This window comes from Episyrphus balteatus, chromosome 3 (assembly GCF_945859705.1).
Source record: "Episyrphus balteatus chromosome 3, idEpiBalt1.1, whole genome shotgun sequence".
In the NCBI taxonomy this organism is placed as follows: Eukaryota; Metazoa; Arthropoda; class Insecta; order Diptera; family Syrphidae; genus Episyrphus; species Episyrphus balteatus.
This window is the reverse complement of record NC_079136.1, coordinates 100,018,697-100,033,730: the sequence shown is the minus strand read 5'-3', so window position 1 is coordinate 100,033,730 and position 15,034 is coordinate 100,018,697. Positions and strand designations below refer to the sequence as shown.

The 15,034-nt window shown below is 30.6% G+C and overlaps 2 protein-coding genes across 3 annotated transcripts; one reads left to right on the top strand and one right to left on the bottom strand.

The window, feature by feature from the left end:
• Nucleotides 1–253: 253 nt before the first annotated feature.
• On the bottom strand, nucleotides 254–8,942 carry LOC129916574 (odorant receptor 85c-like). 2 transcript variants are annotated; one of them, XM_055996591.1, is made up of 4 exons: nucleotides 2,237–3,278; nucleotides 730–931; nucleotides 512–667; nucleotides 254–451 (listed from the first exon to the last, which is right to left on the bottom strand). In XM_055996591.1, exons 1-4 carry the CDS (start codon nucleotides 3,064–3,066, stop codon nucleotides 389–391), a joined length of 1,251 nt encoding a protein of 416 aa, XP_055852566.1. In that variant the 5' UTR covers nucleotides 3,067–3,278; the 3' UTR covers nucleotides 254–388. The 2 variants fall into 2 exon arrangements, with proteins under 2 accessions (XP_055852566.1, XP_055852567.1); XM_055996592.1 differs by lacking the exon at nucleotides 2,237–3,278 and adding an exon at nucleotides 8,142–8,942 and having other exon boundaries at nucleotides 255–451.
• Nucleotides 8,943–12,058: 3,116 nt separating this feature from the next.
• On the top strand, nucleotides 12,059–13,164 carry LOC129916032 (60S ribosomal protein L6). The gene is made up of 2 exons (XM_055995793.1): nucleotides 12,059–12,228; nucleotides 12,419–13,164. The coding sequence occupies exons 1-2, from the start codon at nucleotides 12,118–12,120 to the stop codon at nucleotides 13,094–13,096; spliced, it is 789 nt and encodes a 262-aa protein (XP_055851768.1). The 5' UTR covers nucleotides 12,059–12,117; the 3' UTR covers nucleotides 13,097–13,164.
• Nucleotides 13,165–15,034: the final 1,870 nt, after the last annotated feature.

The window sequence follows — 15,034 nt, the reverse complement described above, 5'->3', positions numbered from 1 at the left end:
ATGAATCGCCAGAGACATAACCTCTAAAAGCAGAATTTTTGCTTTAAAAAAGGAAACACATATCTATCAGATATTCGTTGAGGATTTCACACTTTTTGTACCAAACGCATTGGACTTATTCACTTTGACTCAAATTAAAACACAAAATAATACATTTATTTTATACTACCTACTATTAAAATGTAGTTTTTTTTTTCAATTGAAAAATAAATTGTGTTTGTCCTGGTTAATGAAAGTTCTATAAACAAGTAACGCAGATCCTAAACTATTGAAGATACATATTTCGCATTTTTATTAAAGACTTGGAATAATGTTTCAAAAAGCTGGTGCAAATGATTTTAGATTAAGTGCAAGAATATTTTATATGACTCATTCATAAAGTCATTGACTATTCCTCCTCATCGTATTTAGTTTTGATAAGCGTGAAGAATTGATATGAAGTTGTTCCCAGCTGCAAGAAAATAAAGTTAAAAACAAATGCATTATTATAATTAAAAATAGAAACTCTTACACTTTTAAAACTTTCCATTGAAACCATGAAAAACTTAAAAGCTGTCAAAAAAGCTGGCTTATGTGAACGAGCTAACAGCAATGGTAAATTTTTCATATATTTGTTATTTCCTTTATACCACTGATGAGAAAAAACTGCATCAGCAATATCACCACTCTAAAAAAAAAATATATAGGTAATCATAAATATATAATGATAAAAAAAATATATTAACAAACCACTTGTAACAGATTTGAGCCGAAATAACAAATAAAATAGACATGAACCAGCGAAGATATTAAGAATGCAAAAAACTTTAGCATATCCAGTATTTCTGAACCAGCAGTGATTTGGAATCCAATCATACAAATTACTCCACATGAAGCAATGTAGTTCATCAAAATGGATACTTTAAATACTTCGTTAATTTTGAAACTCAGGCTGAAAAACAAAAAGTTAACATCTTTTATTATAAGGAAACGAGTAGGGATATAACCCAGCAAGAGGTAAGTACACGGTTAAAAATTCTTTAATGAAAAATTTAAAAGAATGGCGCATTTTTCGAAATGAGTTAAATTTTGAAAAAAAAAACTTTTCACTTTTGGAGACTTTTCCTTATATAAAATTTTTGAATCTCTCTTTGGTTAGTTTTTTAAAATTTTATTATTAAAATTTAAACAATATTATGAGTCATCAAACCAAAAACTATACTCTTAATTTAATTATCAATACCTCAACCAGGTATGATTTAACAGAAAATTCAAGAGCACGTTTAAAATCTACATTTAATTCTCTACAAAGAAATTAAGTCTACTTTGTTAAGAAAAATATTTTCTTAAATTTGAGATCAATTTAGAAGAGCTATCAAAATATGCCATTATACGCTTTTTTTAAATTAACCTCTATTTTATTAGGTACTATGAGCGATAAGATTAAAATTAGGCTTAATTACACTGGTTTACAGCCAAAACGGAAACTCAATCCCACTATTTTTTTCTTACATACTTTTGACCCCAGGGACTCGGAAATCACTTTAAAAAAATTACGATGGATACGTTTTCGAGATACGATTTTTTTTTGTCGTTGTTTTTTCCAGCCTACTTAGTATTCGGGCTATATCTTGAGTAATAAACGACTAATCTGAACAGAAACGCCGCCGGCGCGGCGCGGCCCCTGAAAGCTGAGTAAATAAGCAACAAACACTAGAACAACTTTTCTGAGTTACTCCAGATGTTTAAGTGCAATGTATGAAAACATTTTTAAAACAATCGATTTTGTTAAGGAAATTTTTGCAAAAAAACTATATTACTGAATCGAATTCGAATCGAATCCTCAAAGTTTTAAACTTTTAATGTACAGAACATGTACATAAAAAAGATAATTTTTCGTCAAAATTTATGGATAAATTATGAAGATATGGCCATTTGTGTAACGATCAATATTTTCGACAGATTTATTCATCAAACAGGGGACGAATCACGGCATACGTTCGTTAACGTATGGGCTCTATGTGTCCCTATCATAAACGTTAACGTATGATCGTAATCGTGTCCGGTGATTCGAGCCCAGGTTTTGACATAAATTATTTTGTACTTAAATCCAGTTTTGCCATAATACGTTTTAAACTGAGATACAGTCTATCGAAAATCGCTTTTAAAAAATCATTTCCTTTATATTTTTTGGGCTAGTGTACATTTCTTCAGACTACGCAGAGCTAACATTAATTCCATTTTGATATTAACTTACCTTAAAATATCATCATGATATCGGATGAACTTGCCCAATTCTATAAGATCTTCATCCGTGCCAGTGGGTACGAAATTTGTAATTTTTCTTGCTAAATAATCAAAATGCATACAAGCCAAGTGAACAATTGCAACCAATAATAGATCGGCTCCCAGAAAAAAACACGACAAAATGTATGCAGCCATTATTTGATAGAAATATGCGAAATAAAAAATCGGGAACTTTTTTTCATTAAATGGATAATGGATAATGAATGGAAATCTATAAACGAAATCACCACCAGTTATAATTTTCTCAACTATTGATTGGCCCAATGGAAAAAAGTTGAACATTGTTGTTGTTGAAATATGATAAATATAAAGTGATCTCATATAAAATTCAATTTTTGTATAATATTCATTCAAGCGATATTCAATTATGGATTCATCAGTTTTAGGAAAAATCTCTTCCATTTTACAAAGCACTTCCTTCAAAATAAATCGACCACTCCAAACGGCTATAATTTTGCAAAGCGAGTTTACAACAAATCCTGCATAGCAAGCAAAGGCTGTCAATTCGATTGGGTCATCGAATGAATGGTAAATTGGATAGCAGTTTTTGGCATAGAAATGAAACATCATATTTATCATAATCATGCAGAAAGCAATTTTTTCTTTTAACGGTTTTTTTTCTTCGGGATTGTATTTATAAACTCGGATGCCGACAAATTGGAAAAGGTCAAATGAAATTTTTGTAAAATCACTCAGTTTTAGTTTTCTTCCTAGTTTTTCCATGTTTTCTAGAGAAAAATGTAACTTACACGAATGCCATTTTTTACGTCCTGTATCCATATTTATACCCTGTTTATGATTGCAAAATAGTTTTGCGGTTAAAAAAATATTATTTGTAATTAGAGTTCCATTTATTTGTTGAGAAACTTTGCACTTGAAGTTTATGTTCGTGTAGATACATTAAACCAAATGCACTACATGGTTACACACAATAATGAATGTTTGTATAGCTGATTCAGGACTCAAGGTTCTTTACTACCCTAGAACTACAAGACTACAACTAATTAAATACAAAATATTCCGGTAAAAAAAGCGTAGATACAAATGTAATGTAGAAAGATATACCTACGCTTTTTGAAGCATGTTGTCACATTTAGGATACACATAGATAGGTAGAGTAAGATGCGCTATGCGGAGAAGGAAATGTTCTTGTATTCTTTATAATTAATGCAAATAAAAGAGTTTTATTATTTCACAGAAAAAAAAAACAAATATTACCATAATAAATAAGTAATTAAAGCCTAGTACGCAGCTGAAGCGAAAAGAAAAATTTTCAAGTCTCCAAAGTCGACAACGAAAAAACAGTAAAAAGTAAGTGACAAATGAGTGAAAACTCTCCAATTTTTCGCTAAAGCTGCTTACTGAAAAACGAAAAGCAAAACGAAATTTTTCGTTCAAGAATTCGTTAACGAAATTTTGTATGGAAAATTTCGTTTCGCTTCAGCTGCGTACGAGGTCGAGAGTGAAGTACTGTGCTATGGTACTGAAAGTGGTATAGTAACATTTTACTGCTCTCCACAGTTTTGTACTACTGTCTCCTTCTTTCACATTCAAAGCAGTGTTTTTTCCAAAGTTCTTGTATCCGAAAGATTTTACTTAAACAGCAAGGAGTAGAGGGCTATGTGAAGTTGGTACCCCAAAATGCAAATTTTTTTCAAATCCGCCTGGTTCGATTTCCCAAGGATAGTGCAGGTAAGCCCAAGATTTTTTGTGTTAGCCCACGCTTAGTTCTAAAATTAATAATTATTTGTTTTAACCTTAAAAATCACAAAACAAATTTTGTTTTATTCATTGTAACAGGGTAGTACATTTTTTTTTCTTTATTCCACTATTTTTTCAAAAGATACAACAAAAAACTTTTTTTCATATCGGACACCGAACAAATTTTAATTTTTGTTTAAAACCGTGGTTTGTTTGCCCTAGGTTAGCCCAGGATATCCCAAGTTTTATTTCCGCTATCCTACGCTTAGTTGTGTTTTTGAGTTTGGAATTTTATAACTTTTTAATGGTTCATCAAAAAGGCTAGATTTAATCATTTTCTTATATAAAATTGAACGCTCTACAAAAAAACTCTTATTAATTTTTTTGATCAACTGCCCCGTTTCGAAGTTATTCATCTTTAAAATATAAAATGTAATTTTTTCTTTTTGTTCAATTTTTTGACGAAACTTTTAGGTTTATCCAAAAATTTGGCAAACTTTTCGAATATTTGTTTTCTATGTTGTGTTTTGGTTTCACAGATCCTTTTATATAACTCTCAAATTCCTAATACTATCATATTAGATTTCTTCAATAAATTCGAATTATTCATTTTTTCAACTAAAAATTATTTTATTTAATTTTTCGCGTCTGTTTTTTTTTAATTTTATAAATGCATTTTGTAGAGCGTTCAATTTTATACAAGAAAATGATTTAATCTAGTCTTTTTGATGAACCATTAAAAAGTTATAAAATTCCAAACTTAAAAACACAATCACCACAGCGACCTTTTTAATTTATAATTCAGAAAAAGTAAATCCACTGGTTTGGGAATTGCTCCTCAAATGTTATTTAATTAACAATTCTGTTAAGAAGCTAGTTGATTTGTTTCATTTCACCTTAAAAACTACAAAATACAAATATTTTTTTCAAATGTAAAAATAATTAATTTTTTGGTTTGCCATATTAGCACTAATTGTCCTTTTTACAGTCTTTCCAACAAACTACATAACTTTTTTTTGTTAGCCCACCCTCAGTTCAAAAATTATGACAAAAACTTTTTTCAAATTACCAACCTCTTAAAAATCAAAATTTGTTTTTTTCATTGTAAATATAGTTCTTTTAACACTTTTTCCTGTTTGGTAATTTGAAAAAAGTTTTTTCTCATAATTTTTAACATTTGAGGTGCAACAATGGATTTACTTTTTCTAAATTATAAATTAAAAAGGTCACTGTGGTGTATGCGTACTATTTTTTATGTGAAGTGAATAAAAACTAATAGTTCTATAAATTTTTAAACTAAGCGTAGGATAGCGAAAATAATAGTTGGGCTAACCGTGGGCAGACAGATCACGGTTTTAAACTACCTATATTTTGAAATAAGGGTGGGCTAACGAAAAAAACTTTGGGCTATCCTGGATTAACCTTGGACAATCGAACCAGGAGGGTTTAAAAAAAAAAAAATTGGGGGTGCCAACTTCACAGTTCACATAGTCGGAGTTGAATCATACTAAAAAAACACTTTGTCATGTTGTGCTGAATTCAAAACTGTTTACAGATTTGTTGTCTAGTTTTTAAGCTATACTCATCACTATTTGCGATATAAACGCACATGTTCCGCCATTCGGCCGAAAGTGAATTGAAATTACTTTCAATTTCACGTGAAATGAAATATTATATTGCTTCGAGCCGTCAAAACTGAAGGATCATCCATTTTTATTTTGTTACTAAAGTGAAATTACTGCTGCTTTGAACATGGATGCAATTTAATTGGCAATTTTAATGGAAAAAAGCAGAATGTAAAAGAAATAAATTGCACGACTGGGGTCGCACGTACTTGCTCTTATGCTTAAAGTAACTATAATGTTAAAGCTTTTTATTCAAGAAATTTAAAATTTTATATTTTGAAGAAATTTCATAAGTAGTATAAAAAAATTAAATCTGTTTTTATAATTAATTAAACTCCGTTTTAAATTATCTTAAAAAAAAAAAAATATGCCATTTTATTTCTTGTATAAAAAAGTATTTTTAGAAAAAAATTTTCGAAAATTGTAGGAACCGTTTTTTAAAAAAATAATTTTTTATATATACAATTTTTTTAACATTTTTCAAAAAAAAATTTGGTATGCCATTTTGAAGAAATAATTAATTTACACATAAAAACTAAATTTAAAAATTTTTCATTGATCCGTTTTCAAAACATTGATTTTTCAAAAAAAAATTTTGAAATATTTTTAAAAAAACCAAAAATGCGTTTTTTGAAAATTTTCTAAAATTTTAATATTATCTTTACTTACACACTTTAGTATAAAAATTTTCATTTAAATCGGGTTAATGTTGTACGAGATATTCAGAAACGAAAAAAACCGTTCTATGACAGGTACCGTTAATAACGGTACAAAAAATATTTTTTTTATTTAAAAAGTTGGCTCTTATGTGTAGTACTACACACAAAAATTTTAATCAAAATCGTTAGAGCCGTTTTTGAAAAAAATTAACTTTTCTATTTCCGTTATATGGCAGGTACCGTTAGTTTTGGTCATAAAAAAAAAATTTCAATTTAACCTCTAAGGAATCACCAAAAACTGCTAACTACCAAGTTTGAAGAAAATCACTTCACTCGTTTAGGCTACAGCTCCAGATAGAGACAGACGGACAGACAGACAGACAGACAGAGAGACAGAATTGCCGGACCCACTTTTTTGGCATTCTCCATCATCGTAATGTCATGTAAAATTGTTATCTCGAGTTCGATTTTTTTTACGAATCCTAAACTTGCCCTATAGTACCTATATCGCAAGTAAAAAAATTGGGGGTGCAAACTTCACAGTTCACATAGTCGGAGTTGAATCATACTAAAAAAACACTTTGTCATGTTGTGCTGAATTCAAAACAGTTTACAAATTTGTTGTCTAGTTTTTAAGCTATACTCATCACTATTTGCGATATAAACGCACATGTTCTGCCATTCGGCCGAAAGTGAATTGAAATCACTTTCAATTTCACGTGAAATGAAATATTATATTGCTTCGAGCTGTCAAAACTGAAACATCCATTTTTATTTTGTTTCTAAAGTGAAATTACTGCTGCATGGAACATGGATGCAATTTAATTGGCAATTTTAATGGAAAAAAGCAGAATGTAAAAGAAAAAATAAGAGGACACATTTTGCTAGACAAATCAAATATGTAAGTGAAATGGGCGATATTATTGCAAATTTTAAAAGAAAAATTAAGTAAAGTTTAAGGCGAATGAGGTTGCAAACATAGAGGCTGTGTGCAATTCAATTTCGCTTTCGCCAAGTGAATGCGCCAAAAGTGAAATGCAGAACGTTAAAGTCTTAAAAACAAATTTTCAATGAAATTTTTCTTGATCCGAAATATATATTTCTTCGTAATACATATTTTGCTTTTTTAATCCAAATCGGAAGCGCAAAATGGAATTTGGGTAAAGAAACCCAGACCACTAAGATTTTGAGACATCAAAATTTCTATTTCCAATATCTTTGAGAAAAATATTTTTTAAAAAAGATAAAATACTTAAGACGATAAAATACGGCGTTTGCATAAAAAGTTTTGCAAAATTAAACGGTGATGTAACTCGACGTCATATATAAAAAAAATTATCTGAAGAATTCTGAATTGGACTAAAATCAAAAAAAAATTACCACAACTTTCAACGTCAGCTAATAATAACATGATCTTGAAGGCTTGGGGGACTTGAGCCCCTCCCACTAAATACGCCACTATTACCTACTCAGTTAATTTCCACAAAAATTTTGCTTGGGTAAATTTAGTTAATTTGAATTTTAGTTTAAATCATGCTACCTAACTACTTTCTACTTCAATCAATTTAGTTCATTTCGGTTCAAAAAAAAAAAACGAACATTTATTCAAAAAAAGAAAAAAACTTACTTATTAAATTCTTTTTTGCAAAACTTCAAAGTTGAAATTTTAAAAATTAATGCTAATGTTTAACAGCAACTCGTAAAACCATACTTTGTATTTCTGTTCAGAACAACGTCCTCGTCACTTTGTGTGTAGAAAAATGGATATATAATTCTCGGGTGACGCACGATATGTGTGTTCCAGTTGTAATTAAATATTTTATCTAGTCTAAGCGAGTGAATAGTTACAAATGTTTTATTAATAAATTACCTTAAAATATCATCATGATATCGGATGAACTTGCCCAATTCTATAAGATCTTCGTCCGTTCCGGTGGGTACAAAATTTTTGATTTTTCTTGCCAAATAATCAAAATGCATACAAGCTAAGTGAACAATTGCAACTAACAATAGATCCGCTCCCAGAAAAAAACACGACAAAATGTATGCAGCCATTATTTGATAAAAATATGCGAAATAAAAAATCGGGAATTGTTTTTCATTAAACGGATAATGAACAATAAATGGAAATCTATAAACGAAATCACCACCAGTTATAATTTTCTCAACTATTGATTGGCCCAATGGAAAAAAGTTGAACATTGTTGTTGTTGAAATATGATAAATATAAAGTGATCTCATGTAAAATTCAATTTTTTTATAATACTCATTCAAGCGATATTCAGTTATGGATTCATCAGTTTTTGGAAAAATTTCTTCCATTTTACACAGCACTTCCTTCAAGATAAATCGACCACTCCAAACAGCTATAATTTTGCAAAGCGAGTTTACCACAAATCCTGCATAACAAGCAAAGGCTGTTAATTCGATTGGGTCTTCGAATGAATGATAAATTGGATAGCTGTTTTTCGCATAGAAATGAAACATCATATTCATCATAATCATGCAAAAGGCAATTTTTTCTTTTAACGGTTTTTTTTCTTCGGGATTGTATTTATAAACTCGGATGCCGACAAATTGGAAAAGGTCAAAAGAAATTTTTGTAAAATCACTCAGTTTTAGTTTTCTTCCTAGTTTTTCCATGTTTTCTAGAGGAATATTTAACTTACACAAATGCTATTTTTTTCCTCCTGCATCCATTTTTATACCCGTTTTATGATTGCAAAATAGTTTTGCGGTTAAAAAAGTATTATTTGTAATTAGAGTTCCATTTATATGTTGAGAAACTTTGCACTTGAAGTTTATTTTCAACACAACATGATTAAATAAAATGTATGTTTGTAACTGATTCAGGACTCAAAATCTTGCATAAAAAAACATGAGTGATTATGATTACTATTATCATAGTTAAAATCGGGATAGGTGACTATTTTAATAGTTAATCTAACTATTTTCCAAACTTACTATTAAATAGTAATTTTTAACTATTAAAATAGTTATTTGTGACTATTTATAAGCTCGAAAATGCAATTGTTAATTCATTACCCACTAACTGCCTCATGGGTTTTCATTTGTGTTATTTATTTATTTGTAGAACCTATTCATTTTTTTATAACTTGATAAAATCAGATTTTTTTAATGTTTAATGTTAAGGGCCAATTTATTGAGCTTCCATTAAATTTTTAAATTTATCGTTTTAGTTAACAGCGTTTTAAACTATTGACGCCTAAAGTATACATACATCATTAAAAATGTATTTAATTCACTCTTCTTTGGTTAAAGCCTTTACTTTTAATGGAAACTTTAAATTTAAAACTCTGTTAAAAATATCCTAGGGAATTTTTATTTTTTTTTAAATCAAACTGCTACGATATTGTCAAATTGAATTTGAAGATTTGAATTATAAACAATCTTCCTTTCTATCCAGATCATTTTTATTGAACAAAAAATTTGTTCCTATTTTTATTCATATATGATGTATAGCTTTTGTTAGTTTGTTTGAGAAAAATAGAGATGGAGCATGAGCTGCACGGATATAAAAGACCACAAAAAAATAAGCGGATTTCTGCACGGTTTTTTGCTAAGATGACTTCCGTCTTAAATTAAGATGCCAAATCATCTTAATTTTTTGATTGCGCAAATTTTAAAGAAATCCACTTAATTAAAGCGGGAGATCATCTTACTTATTTATGTGGAAACATTTTAATAAAAAAAAAAAGAACTGGCAGCCACTGGGGATCAAACCTACAACTGTTGGGTTGCTAGGTGAGTGCCTTACGATCTGCTATTGGAAATAAGTATGATTAACTGCAACGAAAGCTAAAGTCTGACTATATAACTTTAAAATTTGTATTCACATTAATTCACATTAAAATTAAATAAAGTCCATTCATTTAAGCGGGAATCGTTTTGTTTTATAGTGGTGGGATTCAAAGTGGACATCATCAATGGGCCTGTTCCATTGGAGGTGGTACCCAAGTAACAATTTTACTTGCATAAGGTCCATTTTGTTTCATTCGACAAGCTATAGTTTGTATACGTTTAGTTTAAGGCTTACTTACGCAAGTCATCCATTTTGAAAAGAAAGGAGGTCTCCTTAAGGCTATCTAGAAGAAGAAGAAGCCTTGTAAATATCAGTTAAAGAAGACCTTTATAATACCTGTTTGAACCGTTCTAAAGAAGCCTTGTATTTTCAAGTGACAGAAGGCCTCTGTTCCAAGAGGTTCTTGTAAGTATGCAATGTTTTCACCTGTAAGTATGCAAAGTTTTTATCTTGCAGATACGCAATGTTTGTAACGCATTAGAAAAAAACATTGCTTTCAATGTGAGGTTTCAATTAGCTCCCAATTTTAAGGCAGAGGTACGTGGGATCCATTCCTGGCCGGGCCATATGTGATGAAAATAAAAAAATGTGTTCTTTTGCAATTAAAATAATATTCTCATCATTTCAGAACAACAGAAAAAGCAGTGGAATTTCCAAAATAGGAAAAGAAACAAAATAGGAAAAAATTAAAATAAATAAAATAATATGTAGAAAATGCAAAACAGAAAAAATCAAAAGAAAATAAAATAAAATGCACAACTGGGGTCGCACGTACTTGCTCTTATGGTAAAAGTAGATCTTATCTTAAAGCTTTTTATACAAAAATGAGGCAAAATTATAATTAGATTCAATTAAACCGTTGCCCATAATGTAAAGAAGTTCATAAAATCTGTTTTTATAATTAATAAAACACCGTTTTTAAAGGTTACGATCACAAAACAGAGTATGCCATCTCATTTCTTATTTGAAAAGGAATTTTGAGAAAAAAATTTTGAAAATCGTTAGAGCCGTTTTTTACAAAAATAATTTTTTTCAAAAAAAAAATTTTAAATATTTTTTAAAAATCCAAAAATGGGTTTTTTGAAAATTTTCTAACATTTTAATATTACGATTAATTAAACGCTTTTGTATAAATTTTCGTTGAAATCGGGTTAGTCTTGTAAGAGATATTTTGAAACAAAAAAAAAAACGGTTCTATGGCAGGTATCGTTAGTAACCTTCCAAAAAATATTTTTTTTAAATCAAAAGTTGGGTCTTGTTTGTAAAATTATACACAAAATTTTTTATCAAAATCGTTAGAGCCCGTCTTGAGTTATTTGGTATAACTTGAAAAATTTGTATGGGGGGTACACTTTCTGAGTGAGATATAAAAAAAACAAAAAAAAAATAACTTTCAGAATTCTATAAAAATAATCTGTACCAAATTTGAAGAAAATCTTCCACGCATTTAGGCTGTGGAAATGTGTACAGATGGACGTACAGACGCACGGATGGAATTGCGAGACCCACTTTTTCGTAATTCTCCACCATCGTTATGTTGGTTTTGATCAAAACCTCAAACACGAAACCAATACTTGCCCTATAGAGCAAGTAAAAAATGAAATAACATTTTTGTATACGAAAGTGTAGTTGTTGTAGTAGATTTCTACTCACGAGTAAGCTACCACCTCCAATGGAGGTGGACGTGGACATGGCTAATTATCAAATACATCTATGTAATTATTTATCAAAATCAATCTAGACAATTTCTTCTGTTAAAAAATGTCACCTCTTGTTCTAAAACCCAATTATAATTGTCTTCTGTTGAAGTTCTCTTTCGATTCCCCAGAGAACTTTCAATGAACACTATTAAATATGTTTGTTCTACGAACACACCCGACATTCTACAACCCGGAACGTACATCAACCGCTTCACATTCTCTCATACTACGCCAGCGCCACATGTGTCAGAATTTGACAACTCAACACAGCATAACCTTCCTTTTAGCACCAATTTCAGTGCTGTGTACACGTGTTTTAAAAAATGGCACCCGTAGAAAAAGTTAAAAAATCAGCCAAATCTGGCAAAAAAGTCAACAAACACCCCCTAAATTCATACCTGGGTGGTGGAATTATGCGTTATTCAAAAAGCCAGGTAAAAATTCATCAATTTCATCACAAAAAAGTGAATTTATAAGTGCGTCTAAAATCGACACCAAAATTTGCTTTCCATCCGCCCAAAAACCACGCTAATTGGATTTTTTCTATCATTCTCTTATTTGTTCTTGTGAAAATAATGCAATAAACCAAAAGCATCAATATGATATCTAAATTTTTGTTCCCAGATGTACAAGCGCCGTGCACAATGGCGTCTCAAGTCAACAAAGCGCCCAGTCGTCAAGAAAGAGAAGATCCCAATCAAGAAGGTCAAGAAGATCGGAGGTCCCAAGAACGGAGGTGAACGTGTTGTTTACATGAAGAAACCAAAGGCCAACTACCCAACCAAATCGGTAGTAAAGAAGCGCCCAGCTCGTGGTGTCTTCAGTAAACATGTCCGCAACACCCGCAAGAACATGAAACCCGGGCGCGTGTTGATCCTTTTGGCTGGTCGCCACCAAGGTAAACGTGTTGTCCTTCTCAAGGTCTTGTCCTCTGGACTCCTCTTAATTACCGGACCATTCGGTATCAACTCATGCCCATTGCGCCGAGTTTCACAGCGTTACGTTATTGGATGCTCAACTCGCATTGATTTGGGCAAAATCAATGTCCCAGAACACATCAATGATACATATTTCAGACGTATCAAGGCCAAGAAGGAGAAGCGATCTGGTGAGGGAGATATCTTTGCTCCCAAGAAGGAGAAGTACGTTCCAACTGAACAGCGCAAGAAGGACCAGAAGGAAGTTGATGGTTTGGTATTGAAGGCAATCAAGGCTAACCCAGATGGCAAATTCATTAAGAAGTATTTGCAAAGCATGTTCAGCCTGCGTTCCACACAATACCCACATCGTATGAAGTTCTAAGCGCTTAAGAATCGGACACTTGTAACGATTTTTTTTTACTTATAATAAACTACACTATTAAAATGGAATGAATTATTTTTTTTGTTTTGGATTGTAACAAGTTTAAGATGTTTATATTTTTCAGATGCAGATGAAGTGGTAAGTTTGGGAAAAATCTTCTCGGTTCTCTTTGCGGTGCATATTGAGTTTAATTTTTAATAATGAAATCCACCTTATAGCTGGATTTGGATAATTACTTCGTAAAGAATTTGATATTCCACAAGCCGAGATTGGGAGTTGTCGTTTTTTTTGTTTTGTTTTATTGCAGATAATGGACAAGTCAATTTGTTTTGCTTCTTTGAGATAAGGGTACAATATTTTGATTCTTGTTTTGTTTCTAAATATTTATGCTAAGTCGGTGGAATCTACGATTTCTCAGTTGATTTTAATTTTGAAACAAAAATCCTCAGATGAGTTGCTCTGCTATCCGATTAACATGAAAATCTCAAGAACCAAAATTAAAGTTAAACAAAAAGTTTTTTTTTAATAATTGAAATACAAGCAACGGTTTGCCCCTAAAATAGTTTTTCAAACGCAAATTGAAGTTATTAGTTATGTTAGTTCCACAATCATATTAATGTTATAACTTATAATTGAATCATTTATTTTCAAAACATGATAAGTCCATGATTTTAAATTTTGCAGGAGATGAAAAAAAGGTTCTATTTTCTTTTGATGTGTGTAGCAAAATTTATAAAAAATATATTCTGTAGAACTTTCGCCTAAGTACAAAATACCGCTTCGTTTTTAATTTTTGGAGCGATAGTTCAAAATATAAAAAATAAAAATGCTTTTACACTTATCATACTTTGAAAACAAACGGATGTGAAATTAATTTTAAAATGGGTACACAATTTTGCTTTCATCCCCAGTCTATCACAAAATTGTATTTGAGATTAAAATATAATGTCCGGAGTCTTCTTTAACTTTAAAGACGCTTTAAACTTAAGATTTTCAGCCAGTAGCTTAATATAGGATTTACACATAAAAAAGCTGTTGTTTATTTTCAAAAGATGATAAGTCCGGGACTTATCCTGTTTTTGATACTAAAAAAATATTTCGCTTAGATGTAAAATCGGATATAGATGGAGTAGATACTTCATTATTTTGAAGATATACGTGGTTATCCCTAGAGTAACAATTTAGTCAAAAAAACGAATTTAAAAAAAAAGTGGACTTATCATGTTTTGAAAATAAATGATTCAATTATGTAAGACAACACTAAAATTGCGAAGGAATTGTTTCATCTGAAAGTAAATACTGAAATTAATGAGGGCTATCGTGAATAGAAAAATTCATTCCATTTACCTTGTTTCAAACAATTTCACTTTTACACAAAACTGAGTGACAAATTTATAACCATATAATTTAAATTGTGAAAAGTTTTTTCATCCAGCTTATCACAGAACCGGAATATCCCCCCTGGACAATTAATTGTGAATATCAAACTGTGGGAACCTGGAAGCAACTGGCTAAGGATAAAGCTCAATAGAGAAGCTTGTTTGTTGAGGTCCCAATTTACAATGAATTGCAGCGCAAGAATAAGCGGAATAATAGCCTGTGTCGACTACAGCCTAAATGAGATAATTTGGCAAATTATCTCATCTATTCTCATCTCATTCTCATCTCATCTGCAGTTAAAACAGGCTAGAAGTAAACTGATTGACAAATAACATATCTATGTGATTAAATTAGGTATCCCTTCAATAGGCTCAAAAAATAAAAACGCTAAGACAGTAAGATGTCTCCTGAAGCTGAACTAGCCCGAAATCCGCTCAAAGTACTGTTGTATTGGAGAAAAGGAATAACATTGAAAAGGACCATCGAGGATAAAAATGAGGAACAGTATGTGGAACAATATGAAAGTAATGATAGCAAAATAGTTCTTTTTGTTCTAGG

What these genes read in the sequence shown, in the direction of transcription:
- LOC129916574 (XM_055996591.1), bottom strand. Translation starts at nt 3,066, where the DNA reads ATGGATACAGGACGTAAAAAATGGCATTCGTGTAAGTTACATTTTTCT. An exon ending in TATCATGATGATATTTTAAG is followed by an intron (nt 932 to 2,236) that starts GTAAGTTAATAT and finishes TTTGTTTTTCAG; the next exon opens with CCTGAGTTTCAAAATTAACG. An exon ending in GCTCAAATCTGTTACAAGTG is followed by an intron (nt 668 to 729) that starts GTTTGTTAATAT and finishes TTTTTTTTTTAG; the next exon opens with AGTGGTGATATTGCTGATGC.
- LOC129916032 (XM_055995793.1), top strand. Translation starts at nt 12,118, where the DNA reads ATGGCACCCGTAGAAAAAGTTAAAAAATCAGCCAAATCTGGCAAAAAA. An exon ending in TGCGTTATTCAAAAAGCCAG is followed by an intron (nt 12,229 to 12,418) that starts GTAAAAATTCAT and finishes TTTTGTTCCCAG; the next exon opens with ATGTACAAGCGCCGTGCACA.